At 36.9% G+C, this 15,474-nt stretch overlaps 1 protein-coding gene across 2 annotated transcripts in view; it reads right to left on the bottom strand.

Moving 5' to 3' along the window:
- Positions 1 to 1,203: 1,203 nt before the first annotated feature.
- Positions 1,204 to 15,474, bottom strand: part of LOC132152878 (diacylglycerol kinase beta-like) — a 103,735-nt gene continuing 89,464 nt past the window's right edge. For both annotated transcript variants that reach the window (XM_059561815.1, XM_059561816.1), the window contains 3 exons: positions 5,917 to 6,037; positions 5,061 to 5,121; positions 1,204 to 3,885 (listed from right to left, as the gene is read on the bottom strand). In XM_059561815.1, the coding sequence (XP_059417798.1) occupies positions 3,790 to 3,885; positions 5,061 to 5,121; positions 5,917 to 6,037 (278 nt within the window). In that variant the 3' untranslated portion in view covers positions 1,204 to 3,789. The remainder of the gene's footprint in view (positions 3,886 to 5,060; positions 5,122 to 5,916; positions 6,038 to 15,474) is intronic.

Here is a 15,474-nt window from a genome sequence, read left to right as displayed (position 1 = left end):
AAAAAAAGGCAGTTATTCTAGTTATACATCAAAATTATACGATCTTCTTTGAATTACAATTCATTTTTAAATCAAAACCTCACATTCAGAATTTAAAAGGCATTCTCAATTCATTTCTGAATAGAGCACAACCCTGCAAGAGGCAGCACGGTTTTAACAGATAAACTTATATTATTGTTATGATAAAAGAGACAGTCATGGGTAGATTGAGCAGTTAGGACAGCTACAAAATAGATAAAAGCCTTCTTGTCCACAAATGACGACAGATGTGGTGTCAGAGAGTCATGGAGCACATCTGTGATGTGCAGGACATCGCTCTATCACCACTTTTCTCTGAGATTAAGTAGGCGGGTACGATGACACTAACAAAAATGAGTTATTGCAACACAGCAAAACATGTTAACCTCTCGTTTTATTCTATTTTGTTCCATCATTTGGGTTATTTTCTTAGTGACTTGTATTGCAAAAGTCTTTGCTCCAGGCAAAATGCTTTTTTGTACTGGTAAGTTAAGGCTATCAGCTATTCACAGAAATGACACAAGAAGTGACATCAGTACGATTTAGAAATGACATTTCCCAAACATGACATTCCTCAGTTGCCCATCGATCAGCATACATTGGCGCCGAACCCCAGTCTACAAAATACAAAACAGAACAAAGTACATCCACAGAGGTACTTGTACAATGAACATGCTACTAACTGATTGAGGAAAAGTACAGTTGATAGACACAAGGGGCCTGGATAGGGTCCAAAAATATAATCATGTAAAACAATCAGCGTGTTCTCTCTTCAAGCAGACATTGACTTCTTTGTTTCAGCAGGCATGCGGTGGTTTAATTTTAGAGAAAATATAAACAATTTCTATATATACATGACTGTTTAAAATCATTCTAGACTGTAAAATGAAAAGTAGTTGTAAACATGCACTTGTAGCCAAACCGCCGTTCTTTAAACACCAGAATGTCATGCAGGATAAACCATCTGTCCAAAGACCACAGAAACAATGGGGCTCTTTTAGCCAAATTCACCATTAACTTCTGATAAACCGGCCCACAGGCCGGAGGTGATAGTTCTGTGGTCATATGAAGAGATTAGCATTTTTTTAGGAAACTGGTGTTGCTTCTGCGGTTTTCTTTAAAGGGAATATTAAACTGCTAACCCTGGTAAGAGCTCAGTTTCCAAAGTCGACACGTGAACTGTGTATTGGTGAAATACATATATACAGTTCCAACACCCTATGGCACACTGCGAAAGCATCTGATGATCACTGCACATTCATACTGTATATATGCACACAAGGCTCTTGGATTATAGAAATACTGATACATAGTGGGCATCTTTAAGTTACACACTCTTTATGGGCCTCAGAAGGGCTAAAAGATTACAAAGCTCACTTTTTGGATCTCCAAGTCAATTGTGTGGACAGCAACTGTAAGTAACTTCCGTTTTCTGCATTCATCTAGGCTGCTTTCAAACCCGCTTAACTGTCGACCTGAAATTGCGAGCTGATGTTTTCATGCTGCAATTAGGAATAGTGTTTCATGCCCTGAAATAGGAAGTTAAATTTAGGCTCCGTCCATACAGCAGTAATTCAAACCCCACTGCAGTAGCTTGTTGTGACAGATGGGGACCAGAGGATTCAGTGTTAATACCAACGCTAGATCCATTTCAGCCCGCCTCTGAATGGAGACCTTGTTTTTCTTAAAAATGTGTAGCATATTTTTCCTTAAACTATTATTTCTGTAACAAAATATAATATTTAATTTGTTAACATTGGTTAATGCATCAATGAACAATTCCTATTTTTACAGGATTTATTACTCCTGGTCAATGTTAATAATATATGCACTATATTCATATATTTTCAGGTTGTATGAATCAATATTATTTAACATAATATGAATATAAATTAACAATGAACAATAGCATCAGTTTATGGGGTGGAATTGAACTTGGACCAAGCAATTGAGTTTATAAATTAAGGCTAATCTAGTTTATTAAAGGCTGTTAATATATTTTCAGTGTTAGTTGTTGACATCTAATGCATTAACAAATCTTAACAAATTGATCCTGTACTTAAAGTTTTACCATTGCATCCTTATTGTTATATAAAACAATTTTTAAAATCATACTTTGCTGATAAAATGCTTAAAACAGCCTAAGCTGGTTTGATGGTCTTAGATGGTGTAAGGCCTGTTCATACCAAGACGAAAAATCAGTGTTATATACATTTTAATTTGAATGAACGGCTATTAATGCTTCTGCTCAGATTTAGACAAACATTCACACAGATTTTTTTTTCTACAGAAATATGTCTATCAAAAAAAAAAAAAAACTTTTTGGTCTCATGCCCTGAGTCGCTGCTGTTACATAAAATAAATTTTCTGTAAGCACCATCTACTGCCATAAAGTTAAGTTGCATTTTTCATTACTTCATTCCTCCATTATTCGCATTGGTCTGAACAGACAAATCACATGCCGAAACTGGACCGAATTTTCATGCCGTGCGTTCATGTTGGTGTGATTACGGCTATTACGATGGTTTTCAGCTGGTCTAGCTGGGTAACCTGCAAGTCTCCCAACCTGACCTGACCAGCTCAAAAATGCTCAAACTAGCCAACAGACCAGCATAGCCAGCATAGGCTGGTGTAAGATGTTTTAAATCAACAGGGAAAATCACACAGAATCTACTCCCCAACGTAATGGCACGATATTTTGATTTGGCTTAAAAAATATGATAAAATCGTCAAATTATTGCACAAACTGCCACATTGCTACGATATAAATGCTAATTGATCAAACTCTTTTAGTCCACCGATTCTCTGTTCTAAGGGTTCTCTAAACTCCTTGCATTTTTGAAAGACCTTACGTCCATTCTGCACACTGAACATGAGAATTGTTGTTTTAAAGGGCAGTATGTGAATAAATATACATTCAGCTAACTGCAACAAAACTTGCACTGGTCAATTGGTGAACAGCAGAACTGCCCAGAGCAAACAACAGAAGCTGAAATATTTCATCTCATTAGAGGCCAGTCTAACCTATTTCTATCAGCAGACCCCCATAAACATTTTCACAATGGATGAGTATGTTGCTTCATCTCTTTAGTGATGGCATGCTGCAGGGCCTTGGAGAGGCACTGGAATGAATGCTTTGCATGCACTGATATATAAGTCAGTGAGCTCCTTTAAGAGGAAAGTTTGTTCCCTGGTCCTGCTAGGCTAGGCCAGTGCCTGGTGACGTCCATATGTGCACCACCAACTCTCATGCGAAGAACATTATCATGCCAGGGTGTCTCTTACTCTCCATCTCTTTTGACTTGAAAACACTACTTTTCCCTTTACTGTGTGAGTCTCTTCACTTCTGGTCCTCCCTCTGTATTTCTCTTTGAAATTGGTAGTCTCTTCTGATGAGCCGTCTCAAGAGGAGGGAGAGGGTACACAGTGTGATCCCAAGGCAGTGGCCTATTGGGAGGGGCGATTTAGTTGGAATTGAGTCATAGCTTACAGGTCACAAGCCTGTGATAAGATGTTCTGGATGATAAGACACAGGAAGTGGTCATGACACTCAGAGTGGTTCTGGTTCAGCCTATGTGCATCTGAAATGTGTTCGGAGATAGAGTCCATTAGAGTGTTGTATTGTATTGATTTGTCTCACAAAAGTGATTGAAAGGTGTCTTCTCTTTGGCTGCCACCTGCCAAAGACCAAGAATTAGCTGAGGAAGGTGGAGATGTTTGAGTGTGTTTGTACGACTGTAGAAGAGTGGTTGAATTTTGAAGTCCCCACATTTAGTCCCGACTTCTGTTGCGCTTCTTGAAGAAGAAGAATGTTTTCTGTGGTGGTCCCAGCAGCATGGGAACTTGGTTCTTATGTGTGATCCGTATCTGCAAGAAAGAAGGCAAAATTACTCTCTGAAGACAACCAAATCTGAACAGTTGGTTAAATCCTTCTGCTTGTTAATTACTCACTGTTTTAAGGAGTTCTCTCACTCACATTCTGCAAATGAGCTGACAGAAGTCACACATGTCCAGATTAACAGGCACAAATTTGAGAAAGTGAGAGCTGACCTTGAAACTGAAATAACATCCCATATTCCCCTCTTCACAGTTGGGCAAATTAGAGAGGACTAAAAGCACAGCGGCACACTTTTTATAGAGCTTGTGCTGATAGAGATGTATATATAGCAGAGGACATTGTGTTGGCGCTATGTGCAGATGGAAAGCTGCATGTTTATTCCCTTCTCTTAATGACATAATCAGTCAATGGCAGGGTGTGACATGACAGTGTTTTAATTAACAGTCTGCTTGCTGGGGTGGGTGAATGTACAAAGCTGCAACAGACTGGAGGAGGCAATTTTCTGAGATGGAAAAAAGGTCCTGCTCTGAATTGAAACCTATCATTGAGCATTGGGTGTATCTGACTTCACATTACATCACATTGTGTACTTTAAAAGCAGAGAATATGGTTTTTAATTAAAATATTTTGCCACTCAGACGTAGTAACGCAGAGTTATTCTGTTGCAGCTCCACAGAACCAACAAGTACTTGCAAACAAAAACGAAACAAAAATCATCTTGAATGCAGTGTGATTTATTTTAGATAAAAGCATAAAAGAAAATGTAAATTAAAAAACACCAAAAAGCTGATTTGAAGTTTTATCGCCCAAGTCTGTGTCATAACATGACATAATGCACAAACCACTAGGCCAAGACTCTAACATATTTTTAAATTCAAATTTTGGTTTTGGACATCATTTTTCAGGTTGTTTGGCTCAAAACTAAACTTGGACTATGTTCAGGTTAGACTTGTGCAATTAATTATGTATCATAACCTAATTGTATTGTGGGTCAGACTCAAAAGTCCAGACCTTTGGCATGGAATCGAACTCAGGTTTGGACCAAGCAATTGAGCTGTAGGTGAAATCAGCCTGAAGCATGAGTGGAATGTCTTGTCTTGTTTAATTACAGTGTTGTGACACATTGGCTGGTGTTGGTCATAAAAAAGTCTAAAATATTTGCAAATAAAAAAAAATTATTAAAAGCAAAATCAAAAGAGCTCACAGTGCATGGGGGCTGCATCCACGGTTCCCCATCAATCTGCATGGGCAGCAGCCGGGACGTCCTGTGGACACAGAGACAAGGACAGAGCTGTTACGGGTCAGGTCACTGACCAGGCAGATTGCAGGCACGAGGCTCCTATACAACACTTTTCCTACACGGCTATGAACACTGTGCTCTTTGTTCCCACAGCCCTATTCCCAGCCAGACCCCTTACTCTCTAAATGTACACACTCACTCAGTTCAGAACCTCCATTCCCACATACACACAGTTACAAATAGTTACTTTAGTCTTTCCAGCAGGGCCACTACAAGTTAAAGCAACACAGTATGGGAGAATGACAATGATGAATGCACTATTAATGCCTATTACGGAAAGTATTAGGTCATAGGCAGAACGGCTCTGTGTATAGGTGAGGAAACATCAGTGAAAATTGTGAATAACCACCTCGCTTCCATTCAGAACTAACTGTTAAGATCATTAAAAGTGCTTAATGGAGCAAAGCAGGCCAAGGCAACACAACCTTGTGAACTAGCACCTCAGAAAAGTTAAGTCTCCACTGGTTCATTTGCATACGTCAGGAGTGTGTATGTGTGTGTTTAGACATGCTACAAACATCATTACTCATAAGTACGTGAACGTGTCAAGAAAGTTAGAGCTGTTGGGAAAGCGAGTGACAGCAGGTTAAAGGTCTGATTTACTAGCTGCACTGGCCAAGAGAGGATGTCCTGCTGACGGGCAGGGCGAAGAGAGATGATTCAGAGTCATGGACACAAGTCATCAGAGGGTTTGCCTATGAGTTGGACCATATTCTGAACTTTTAGTCAATGTGAATGTGGACAGGCACAAACTGCTGACCTGATGGTGACACTAGAACACTGTGCAAGGCGCCGTCCAGCGCTCTTGAGACCTGTGTAGATCTGACCCATCTCAATGGCTCCCTCCAAACCCACCACCTCCAGAAGCTGATCACTCAAATCTGTTTTGCCAGAGAAGAAGAAACAAATGGTTATGTTTCATTTAATTATCAACTTTTTCTCAGATGCTTTTTCCTTTAAAATTCCCTAGGAGAGGTGAAGGGAGAATACATTATTAATATTAGTTAAATTGGATGGCATGGCTCAGATTATTTGGTCTTGTAAGAACCTGATGACAAATTCATTATAAAATCTTTTGATTGCATATTTTGTAAGCAAAGTTTGTAATGTCATTAAATGTAAAATTCACCCCGAATTTTTATTCTGTCATAATTTACTCAAACTCATGCCATTTTAAAACTTTATTCTTAAGGGTTTTATCTAATCACATACAAACACAGAGGGACAAAAATCTTGAAGGTTTAGTTAAAAATGTCTTCATTTGAGTGTCAAAGATGAACAATCAAGTCATACAGGTGTGGAACGACATGAGAGTGAGATAAATCATGACAGAATTTCTATTTTTGGGTAACTAACAATTTAAGAACTCTTCCGAAACTCCTAAAGAGAAACATGCTGAGAATGCTGGGGGACTGAACAATATGATAACCATAAGATATAGGGAAAAAGTTTCAATTAATTCTTAATGCTCTATCATTGCGGTCTAGGATAAACAACTGCGATAAAAGAGAGATAATATTTTTTTTCTTTGGAAAAAGTGAATCTAAACTGCATTTTTTTTTAAAGCATATCAATAGCAAACTCTACACAATGGGAAAGTAAAATGAAATTCAGTTTGTAGTATGAGAAAAAAATAGATAGAACTAGAGGGTAAAAAGGCACTGAGGTCAGTGGTTAAGCCTACTAGAAGACTAAGCTTTAGTAAATGCTTGTGGAACATTGTTATCCCTTTACCCACTCATTAACTTTCTCTCGCTCACACTAACACACACAACAGGGTCATGGCAGCAAGTGTCCCAAGAAGAACTTGGTCTCATGTCCATCTTCATTTGCAAAATAGAAGCAATTAAAAATGAGTTTACTAAAGCTATATCCAAGACTGAGAATTCATTTTCAAGAAAATGAGGCATGCTATACTAATATACTGCAATCCATAAAACCATGTAATACAAATCTCTCTTTTCTTTCACACTTCATCCATTCTAAAGGTTGACCCAGATTAATGGCCTACCAGTGGTAGCTTTAAGCCAGCTTTTCAGCAGATGGATGCACAACATCCACACAAGCCAGAACTACTCATCAGTTCAAGCCAAATACACACCATACAGAGTGATCTGTCAAAGAGATGTTTCAAATTTACTCAAGCTGGGTCCGCCTATAACATTCAAAGCTCACCCAGCCTATCATTAACAAAAAGGTTTCTAAAGTGTATGACGCACTTAAAGACACATCTGCAAACAGCTTATGTTTACTCCCATCAGCTGCCTAGAATCCAGACAGCAATGTTTAGATGAGAATGTATGTTGTTTAACAGTGTAAACACAGTTAATAATTTCACAATGTCACCTGACAGAACACATGGACACATTTGACTTTGGCTTTCAATTAAAGGTCAAAATATAAAGATAAAAAATATGATTATAAAAAAAACTTTACAAGAAAGTTCAACATGTAAACATTAGTTAATGCATTGTGTGTCAGGAACGAAAAATTAACAATAGTTTTTACAGCATTTGTTAATCTAGGATTGGATTAGGTTAATTCTATGAATGAATGTACTATTGCTCATTCATGCTCATTCATAATTAAGTGTTTTAAATGTTTTTTTATACCTTGAAACCAATTGTGGCACAGTGGTACAAAAAAAAAAAAGTATTAACAACAATTCTGGGTTCCATTAGTTAATGCATTACCTGCCATTACTTAACAATGAGCAAGCCATTTGCAACAGTATTTATTAATCCTTGTTAACAATTTAATAAAGATACAACTGTTCATTGTTAGTTAATTTGAGTTCAGGACCATTAAATATTAAGATACAGCTTTTGATTTTAATAATGTATTAGTAAATGTTGAAATTAACATGACCTGTGTTTAAATATTATTGTAAGTTCATGTTAACTAATATAACCATATTATAAATTGTTACCAAAATCTGCTTAGTAATGGCAAAACCCAGAATTAACTCAGCAGACACTGGAAACATTTAATATAAAGATTTTGTCTCCTGACTCCAACCAATACGAACTACACAAAGAAAAGTACAATTCTGTTCCTGATTTCAGTGTTACTGATACTGTAAGATAATAAATTCAGCAGCAGTTAATACTGCATTTATCACACATATCACAAAACTTGTCCTCAGTGAATGTGGCCAACTTCTAAGCTACAAAGTACACTCCAGGAACGCCTACTCGCTCAACAAGAACTTCTGTGAGAAGCTTCGATTCATTTCATTAAGCAGAGGCCTACATGTGTCAAAGAGAATGTAAAAACAATTGCGTTTTTTTTTATTAAAGATTTTATACAGAAAAGCCTAAAAAAACAAAAACAGCATCTAAATGGCTTTTAGGTAACACTTTATTTAAATAGTCCCCTTTATATGTTCTGCTGACCATAAGTAACTTTGCAACTACAAGTTATTAATCTAAACCTAATTCTAACCTAATAGTCTACTAATACTAATGAGAGTTAGTTGTAGTTGTTATGTCGTTGAAAAGTTACTTGCAGTCAGGAGAATGACCAGAGTGGATTAGCAAAATAAAATTGGTTTCTTGAGGCTCTTGATACTGCTATTTTTCAGCATGTAGTATGACCTGTGAATATCTTTTGTTGAGTCATGACCTGGCTGAAAAGAAAAAGCTGCCTGCCAGTGTTTATAAAGTGTTTATTGACTGATGAGAAGTGGAGAAGTCTGAACCTGCCTGACTGTGCAGCTTTGCCGGGGGATATTGTGACTCTCTTCCTCTGAAAGGTCAGACAGGAGGTGAACGAAACCTTATGCTTTGCTTGGAGGGCTGCGAAGAGCCCCAACAGAGAAATCTGTGCTTGGTATCTTTTTATTCACCTCCACAATGTCACTATTGCCACGTTTCCACCGAAATTACCCGGAACATTTCTACCAGGAACCTTTTTCCCCAGGAACTTTTTCCCCCCAGACCTGTTGCTTTCTGTGTTTCCACCACAGTGTAAAGCTCCGGGAAGATTAGGCAAATAGACTGGTGACATAGGTCTGCGCGCATTTCTCAATACAAAGTACGCTGATTTCGGACGTTCATCCTCGGTAGTGCGGACTTTGTGCATTCATCTCGGGAGTGTGATGTCTGCGACGACGCAAATCCGGTAAAACTGCAAACAGCAGCATATACTTGATAATTTCAGTCAGCTGACCATGGTTACTGCAATTTTCCTCTCTGTATATTTACAATAAAACGAAATAGGATATCAAACACCTCTGCCTCCTTTTGTTTTCATTTAACCATAATAACAGCTTCAGAAATGTACTTAATTCAGGGATATGTGTATATATATACAGTCTTTACAATGAAACCAAAGATACAATACAGACCAAAGATAACCTGTTAGATTTACCCAAAACGAATTATATGTTATGTTTAACCACTAAAGAGACATCAGAGCCAGCGGCACACATCAGAAGGTCTAGCCGAGGTGAGGCTGCTTCTCGGTGGATACATGATCACTGAGCTCCCGCTGATCGCGTGGAGCTCACGTCTCTGAGATCGGCAAAACACATTTTTAAATAGGCGCTGTCTTTAGAAATAAACCACAGATTTGAGGTTTAAACAACTACATTCTCCCCTGAAATACTTTCAAAATTACATTTCATGACACAATAACAGTAATATTTTGAAAATGATCCGAATAAACGGTGGTTGAACCCGACCAATGCTGCGTGAACTCAACCAATCAGGATGTTTAGCGCCCAAGTCCCGCCCCCAAAAGTTCCGGAACTTTTAAAAAGTACCACCTCACCAGCAGGGACTTTCTGAGGGGCATTTTTTTACCCGGAACTTTATTTAGTTCCTGGTTCCTGCAGTGGAAACACACCGAGTACCAGGCCAAAGTCCCTAGTTCCTGGGTAAAGTTCCTGCGGTGGAAATGGGGCATTTTTGACAAACATGTCAAAGATCTTGATGCTTCCTGATCTCTATACATCTCAGGAGTTTTCCAAGAAAGAATAATAGGATTGAGGGCTATAAGAAGAAAAGAGGGAGGTAAGGAGGGCAGATTAGGACTTCAGCACTGACACTATGAAGTGATATGAGTGACGAATGGCTCTCTAACACCAAAAACTGCAACAATATTCAGCCTCACACTGATCTACATGGACTCTGCACTCACAGAGCTCTGCCAACACTAATCTGCCAATTTTTGCAAAATACGAATGGTCGTCATTCACAAAATGTTATATGTTTCTTATTCCTTTTGTGTTTATTAAATATTTTGGATAACTTAAATATGGTAAATAGTAGGGGTGTAATGGTAAATGTATGCATATGGAAAATGTTCATTATGGATCTTTCGGTTTCCGAACACTCACTCACACGCACGCACGCACACACACACACACACACACACACACACATACACACACACACACACACACACACACACACACACACACACACACACACACACACACACACACACACACACACACACATTATTGGCTGTGAAATATATTGTGAAGTATAAAACACTAAAAACTAAAATCAGTAAAGATAATTCAGGCACCACAAAACTATAATGTCCCTTATGAAAAATGGATATTCATTTTGAGAATTGCTAAAGATTAAGTCTAACACTTATTCAATTATTAGTGTTCTAAAGATTTCATTTTAGTGCACAATACATGAATATAAATATAAAAGTATTGGAAATGCACATGAACAATGCTTAAATTTTTTACATTTATAGAGATAACAGCAAATGACTGGGAATCAGGAAATGTTACAAGTAAGATTTAAACTAGTGGTGGGCCATTATCGGCGTTAACGTGCTGCGTTAACTGGAGACCCTTATCGGGCGATAAAAAAAATATTGCCGTTAATCTATTCTCAAAGTTGGGTTGGGAGCTGGGTCTATACTAAGCAAGCTATGATGACTTTCACCTTGATATGTTATATAACCGACCAACGCTCTCTCAGGGCCAGATGCTCATGACAGCTGCGCATCGTCACGAAAACTTATCTTTTTCACGTGTTTTTAAGCCTTACCGCTTGTCGATTTAAACATTAAAGCATCCAAACACAAGATGCGGAAAAGCTGAACAGAGTAGCCGGTTACTCGCGCGCTGTGTTCGGTGCGCACGAGAGAGATCTAGAGCCGCGTATCACGGACAGCGACACTGAACCGAAGTTCTCCTCGAAGTCCCTCCTGCACCTGAACGAACAAATACAAATCGCAGTTTGAACAAACAAAAAGATGTGGAAGAGCCCAATTCAGTACTCGCGGTGTTCTGGTGTTCAGGGCTCACGCAGAGAAAGGCATCTCAAAACACTTGAACATCGAATTTGCTTATTTTTGCTCTTGTGCCGACATATACATACATAATATGTCAAAATATCCACCTTGGAAATTATGCTAAAAAAAAACTGTCAGTTATTTCTTAAGTGAAAGTAAACAGTTCAGGAAAAAAATGGGATGTGTATTATATTGGATGCGTTCATCGTCTCTTAAAGTGACTGCGCCTAATTTAGCTGCTGGCTGCTGTAATGTTAATCCAAGAAAATGAAAGAAAATCACTCACTGCTCTTGACTGAATTACTTTGTAGTTTTAACAGTCAAACCAAAAATTATTCAGACACCAGATATAATTTTTTATATATATAGCAAAACTGTAATAATGTGAGAAATGTTGAAGGTGTCTGAATAAATGTAGGTTTGATTGTATATTTCATTTTTACATTGAAGACTATCCAGTGCTATTTTACATTTAATTATTTGGTTTCTGTACCTTGACACCTACAAACTTGAAAAACGTAAACATTGTGTAAACAGCACAAATAAATAAAAATAAACGAACATACAAATTAAACAATTTCAAACAGGGCCCACTGGTACAATCTTAACCGGGTCCCCGCTGACCCCAGCTACGGCCTTGCTCACGCCTGTTTCACACATACTCCGTCTGCAGTGCGTGTGCAGTCCGTGTGCGTTACGTATGTGGTGCAGCACGGACTCGATGTGCTTTCACACAGGATGCGTTTGCAGTCCGCTACTCGGTTCGTAAACGATTCGCTGCACTGCTGCAGACGCAACGCTCCTGGAACGCAACTGGAATCCGTTAACATGGGTGCGTAAAAAAATATGCAAGGCATACGCACTGCAGACAGAGTATGTGTGAAACAGGCGTAAGGTTGTTTGCACCTTGTGCAATGTGGAATTAGTTTACAGCTTTTTCAAGCACTTTGTGATGCATTTTGGAAACAGGGGATGAGCCCCTTTTCTAATGCACCACCTATCTTGATAAACCCCTTCTTAAAGACTTACTGTTTGTCAATTTTATTTGGGTAACACACATATTCTGAATGCCTTCGGCAGAATTCGAAATGAGACACTTTAATCTAGATTAATCTAGATTAATTTCAAGGTCACAGTTACAATAATCCAGATTAAAAAAAATTATCTATGCCCACCACTAATTTAAACTCTATCTGCTTTGTAAGGGCCATTATTCAGTGTATTCTAGTGTGTGCTTTAAGAGCTGGGATTTTTTCATTTTTGCAAACAAAATAACCAGTTATTATGAAAACTCTGTAAATCACTGTAAAACAACAAGCAATAATATATATATATATATATATATATATATATATATATATATATATATATATATATATATACAGTACAGACCAAAAGTTTGGAAACATTACTATTTTTAATGTTTTTGAAAGAAGTTTCTTCTGCTCATCAAGCCTGCATTTATTTTAACAAAAATACAGAAAAAAACAGTAATATTGTGAAATATTATTACAACTTAAAATATTAGTTTTCTATTTGAATATACTTAAAAAAATAATTTATTCCTGTGATGCAAAGCTGAATTTTCAGCATCATTACTCCAGCCTTCAGTGTCACATGTAACATCCAGTCTATCACATGATCATTTAGAAATGATTTATTATGAGTGTTGGAAACAGTTCTGCTGTCTAATATATTTGATGAATAAAAGGTTAAAAAGAACTGCATTTATTCAAAATAAAATATTTTTTCTAATAATATATATTCTAATAATATATTTTCTTTACTATCACTTTTTATCAATTTAACACATCCTTGCTGAATAAAAGTATTTATTTTTTTAAAAAAAGAAAGAAAAAAAAATCACTGACCCCAAATTACTGACCAGTAGTGTATATTGTTTTAAAAACATAGCTTCTTCTTCTTTTTTTTTTTTTTACTTTTTATTCATCAAAGTATCCTAAAAAAGTATCACATGTTCTGAAAAAATATTAAGCAGCAGAACTGTTTCCAACTTTGATAATGAATCAACATATTAGAATAATTTCTAAAGGATCATGTGATAATGATCCTAAAAATTCAGCTTTGCATCACAGAAATAAATGATAATTTAAAGTATAATAAATTTAAAAACAATTATTTTAAATTGTAATAATATATCAAAATATTAATTTTTTTTCTGTATTTTTGATCAAATAAATGCAGGCTTGATGAGCAGAAGAAACTTCTTTCAAAAACATTAAAAATAGTAATGTTTCCAAACTTTTGGTCTGTACTGTATATATTGTATATACTGTATATAAAATAAACAGTAATAATATACTATATTCTATATTCAACTGTGTAGTTACTGTCAGCCTCGTCTTTTGTTTCATGGAACAAACATATTATTATCAAACACACAGCTTCTTGTTGATTGTCCCAAAAGCAGCAAATAAAATAATAATAAAGAGAAGGAGGGGAAGAAATTGATGGGAGCCTTATTTTCCTCACGACAAGAATATTTCCCGCTCTGTCAGGTCTGGGCTTTCTTATTCCAGGCAGCGCATCACAGTGAGGCAGCACTAAGAATAGCTCACAAACGCCTTCTTATGTAACCGTGTCAGAATGCATTGTGTGGAGGATATTTAGTTGCGGCTAAAAGGATCTTGTTGAAGGTATAGAACAAATGATAGTGATCTAAACGAATCACATGATCCACACTATAACTGTGTTTGCAATAGAAAATGACAAACTTTAGCTGTCCACTGCCATTTATTTAAGTGCAAGACCATTCTCAGTTAACAAAGTCAGTCAGTGAACACTACTGAGGTCAGCATACTCTTTCAAAACTTTCAACACATCTCTTTTCATTGTCAACACTTTCAACACAAGTTATGTACACTTCTGCAAGCTACACAGAGAAATGCTGCTTCTGACATCTTTTCTAGCATACTTCATTCAAGGTCTTCTTATGCATTCAAAAAGTGGACAAAAAGTGGAGTAAATGATGACAGAAATTTTAATTTTTGGATAAACTATCCCTTTGAGAATGTTCTTTTGTTTTTTCCTAGGATTGTTCTGTAAGGGGACATCGGATGCCCATTTTCCAAAAGTTGATATGATTCTTTAGGGTCTGCATGAAATGTCTGTAACATACTTTAGTTAAAATTCCTCAATGGTCATATGACACTATTTTAACCTTGTCAAAAACGGCACTGTTCACAGCTACTAATTTCGGTGCATGTCTCTTTAAATGATAATGAGCTACTGCTCACCCCACCATTCTCTTCTGTGGGGAATATCAACACACGTGAATTGCTGCCTTGAACTCTAAATATGGCTTGGAGGTGGTCTTATTCAAATAGATAGCTATTAACGTAGAGACCAGCTGCAAATTGAAACTTTTCAGGTTTTCTGAGCTGGCAGACACGCCAGAAAACCAACTAAATGCAGAAAAGGCTAAAAAAAAGTGAAAATTTCATCCGATGTCCCCTTTAAGAAAAAACTTTCAAATTCTTGAAAACCTGTTCTAAATAATAAAAAAAAATAATTTAGGATAAAGTTAGGATAACCTCCAAATTAATTTATATTATTTATTATATTTAATAGGTGTGCCCTCGACTAAAGATTTTTCTAGTTGACTAGTAATAGTTACTTTTTAGCAATTAGTCAACTAATCACACATTTATATTAATAAACCATAGAATTCATAATAATGAGCCATTAATTGCCTAAAGCCTATCAGTGCTCAAGCAAACGCATAAAACTAGCCACAGTACACTGACAGAAATGTATTATGAATGTGTCAGGGAAAAAACAGCAAGAAGACTGCCTTAACATTATAATAATTTATTGAAAAACTAGTGTTTTCTGTTTTTCGGCTGCAATGATGAAGACGACGGCACCGACCCGTCATCTCTACGGCGGTAATGCATGTTTTATATAGATTATATAATCTGAAAATTCTGTTACTTTTCCATTTGAATTGGTTCATTTAAAAGTAGACATTCCACTTTTCAATTTTTTTTTACGTGCTCAAGTTCACAGAGACCTAGACTGCAGAAAGCGGACC

The sequence above is a fragment of the Carassius carassius genome, chromosome 11, assembly GCF_963082965.1.
Source record: "Carassius carassius chromosome 11, fCarCar2.1, whole genome shotgun sequence".
Lineage (NCBI taxonomy): Eukaryota > Metazoa > Chordata > Actinopteri > Cypriniformes > Cyprinidae > Carassius > Carassius carassius.
This window is presented reverse-complemented; position numbering and strand designations above follow the sequence as displayed.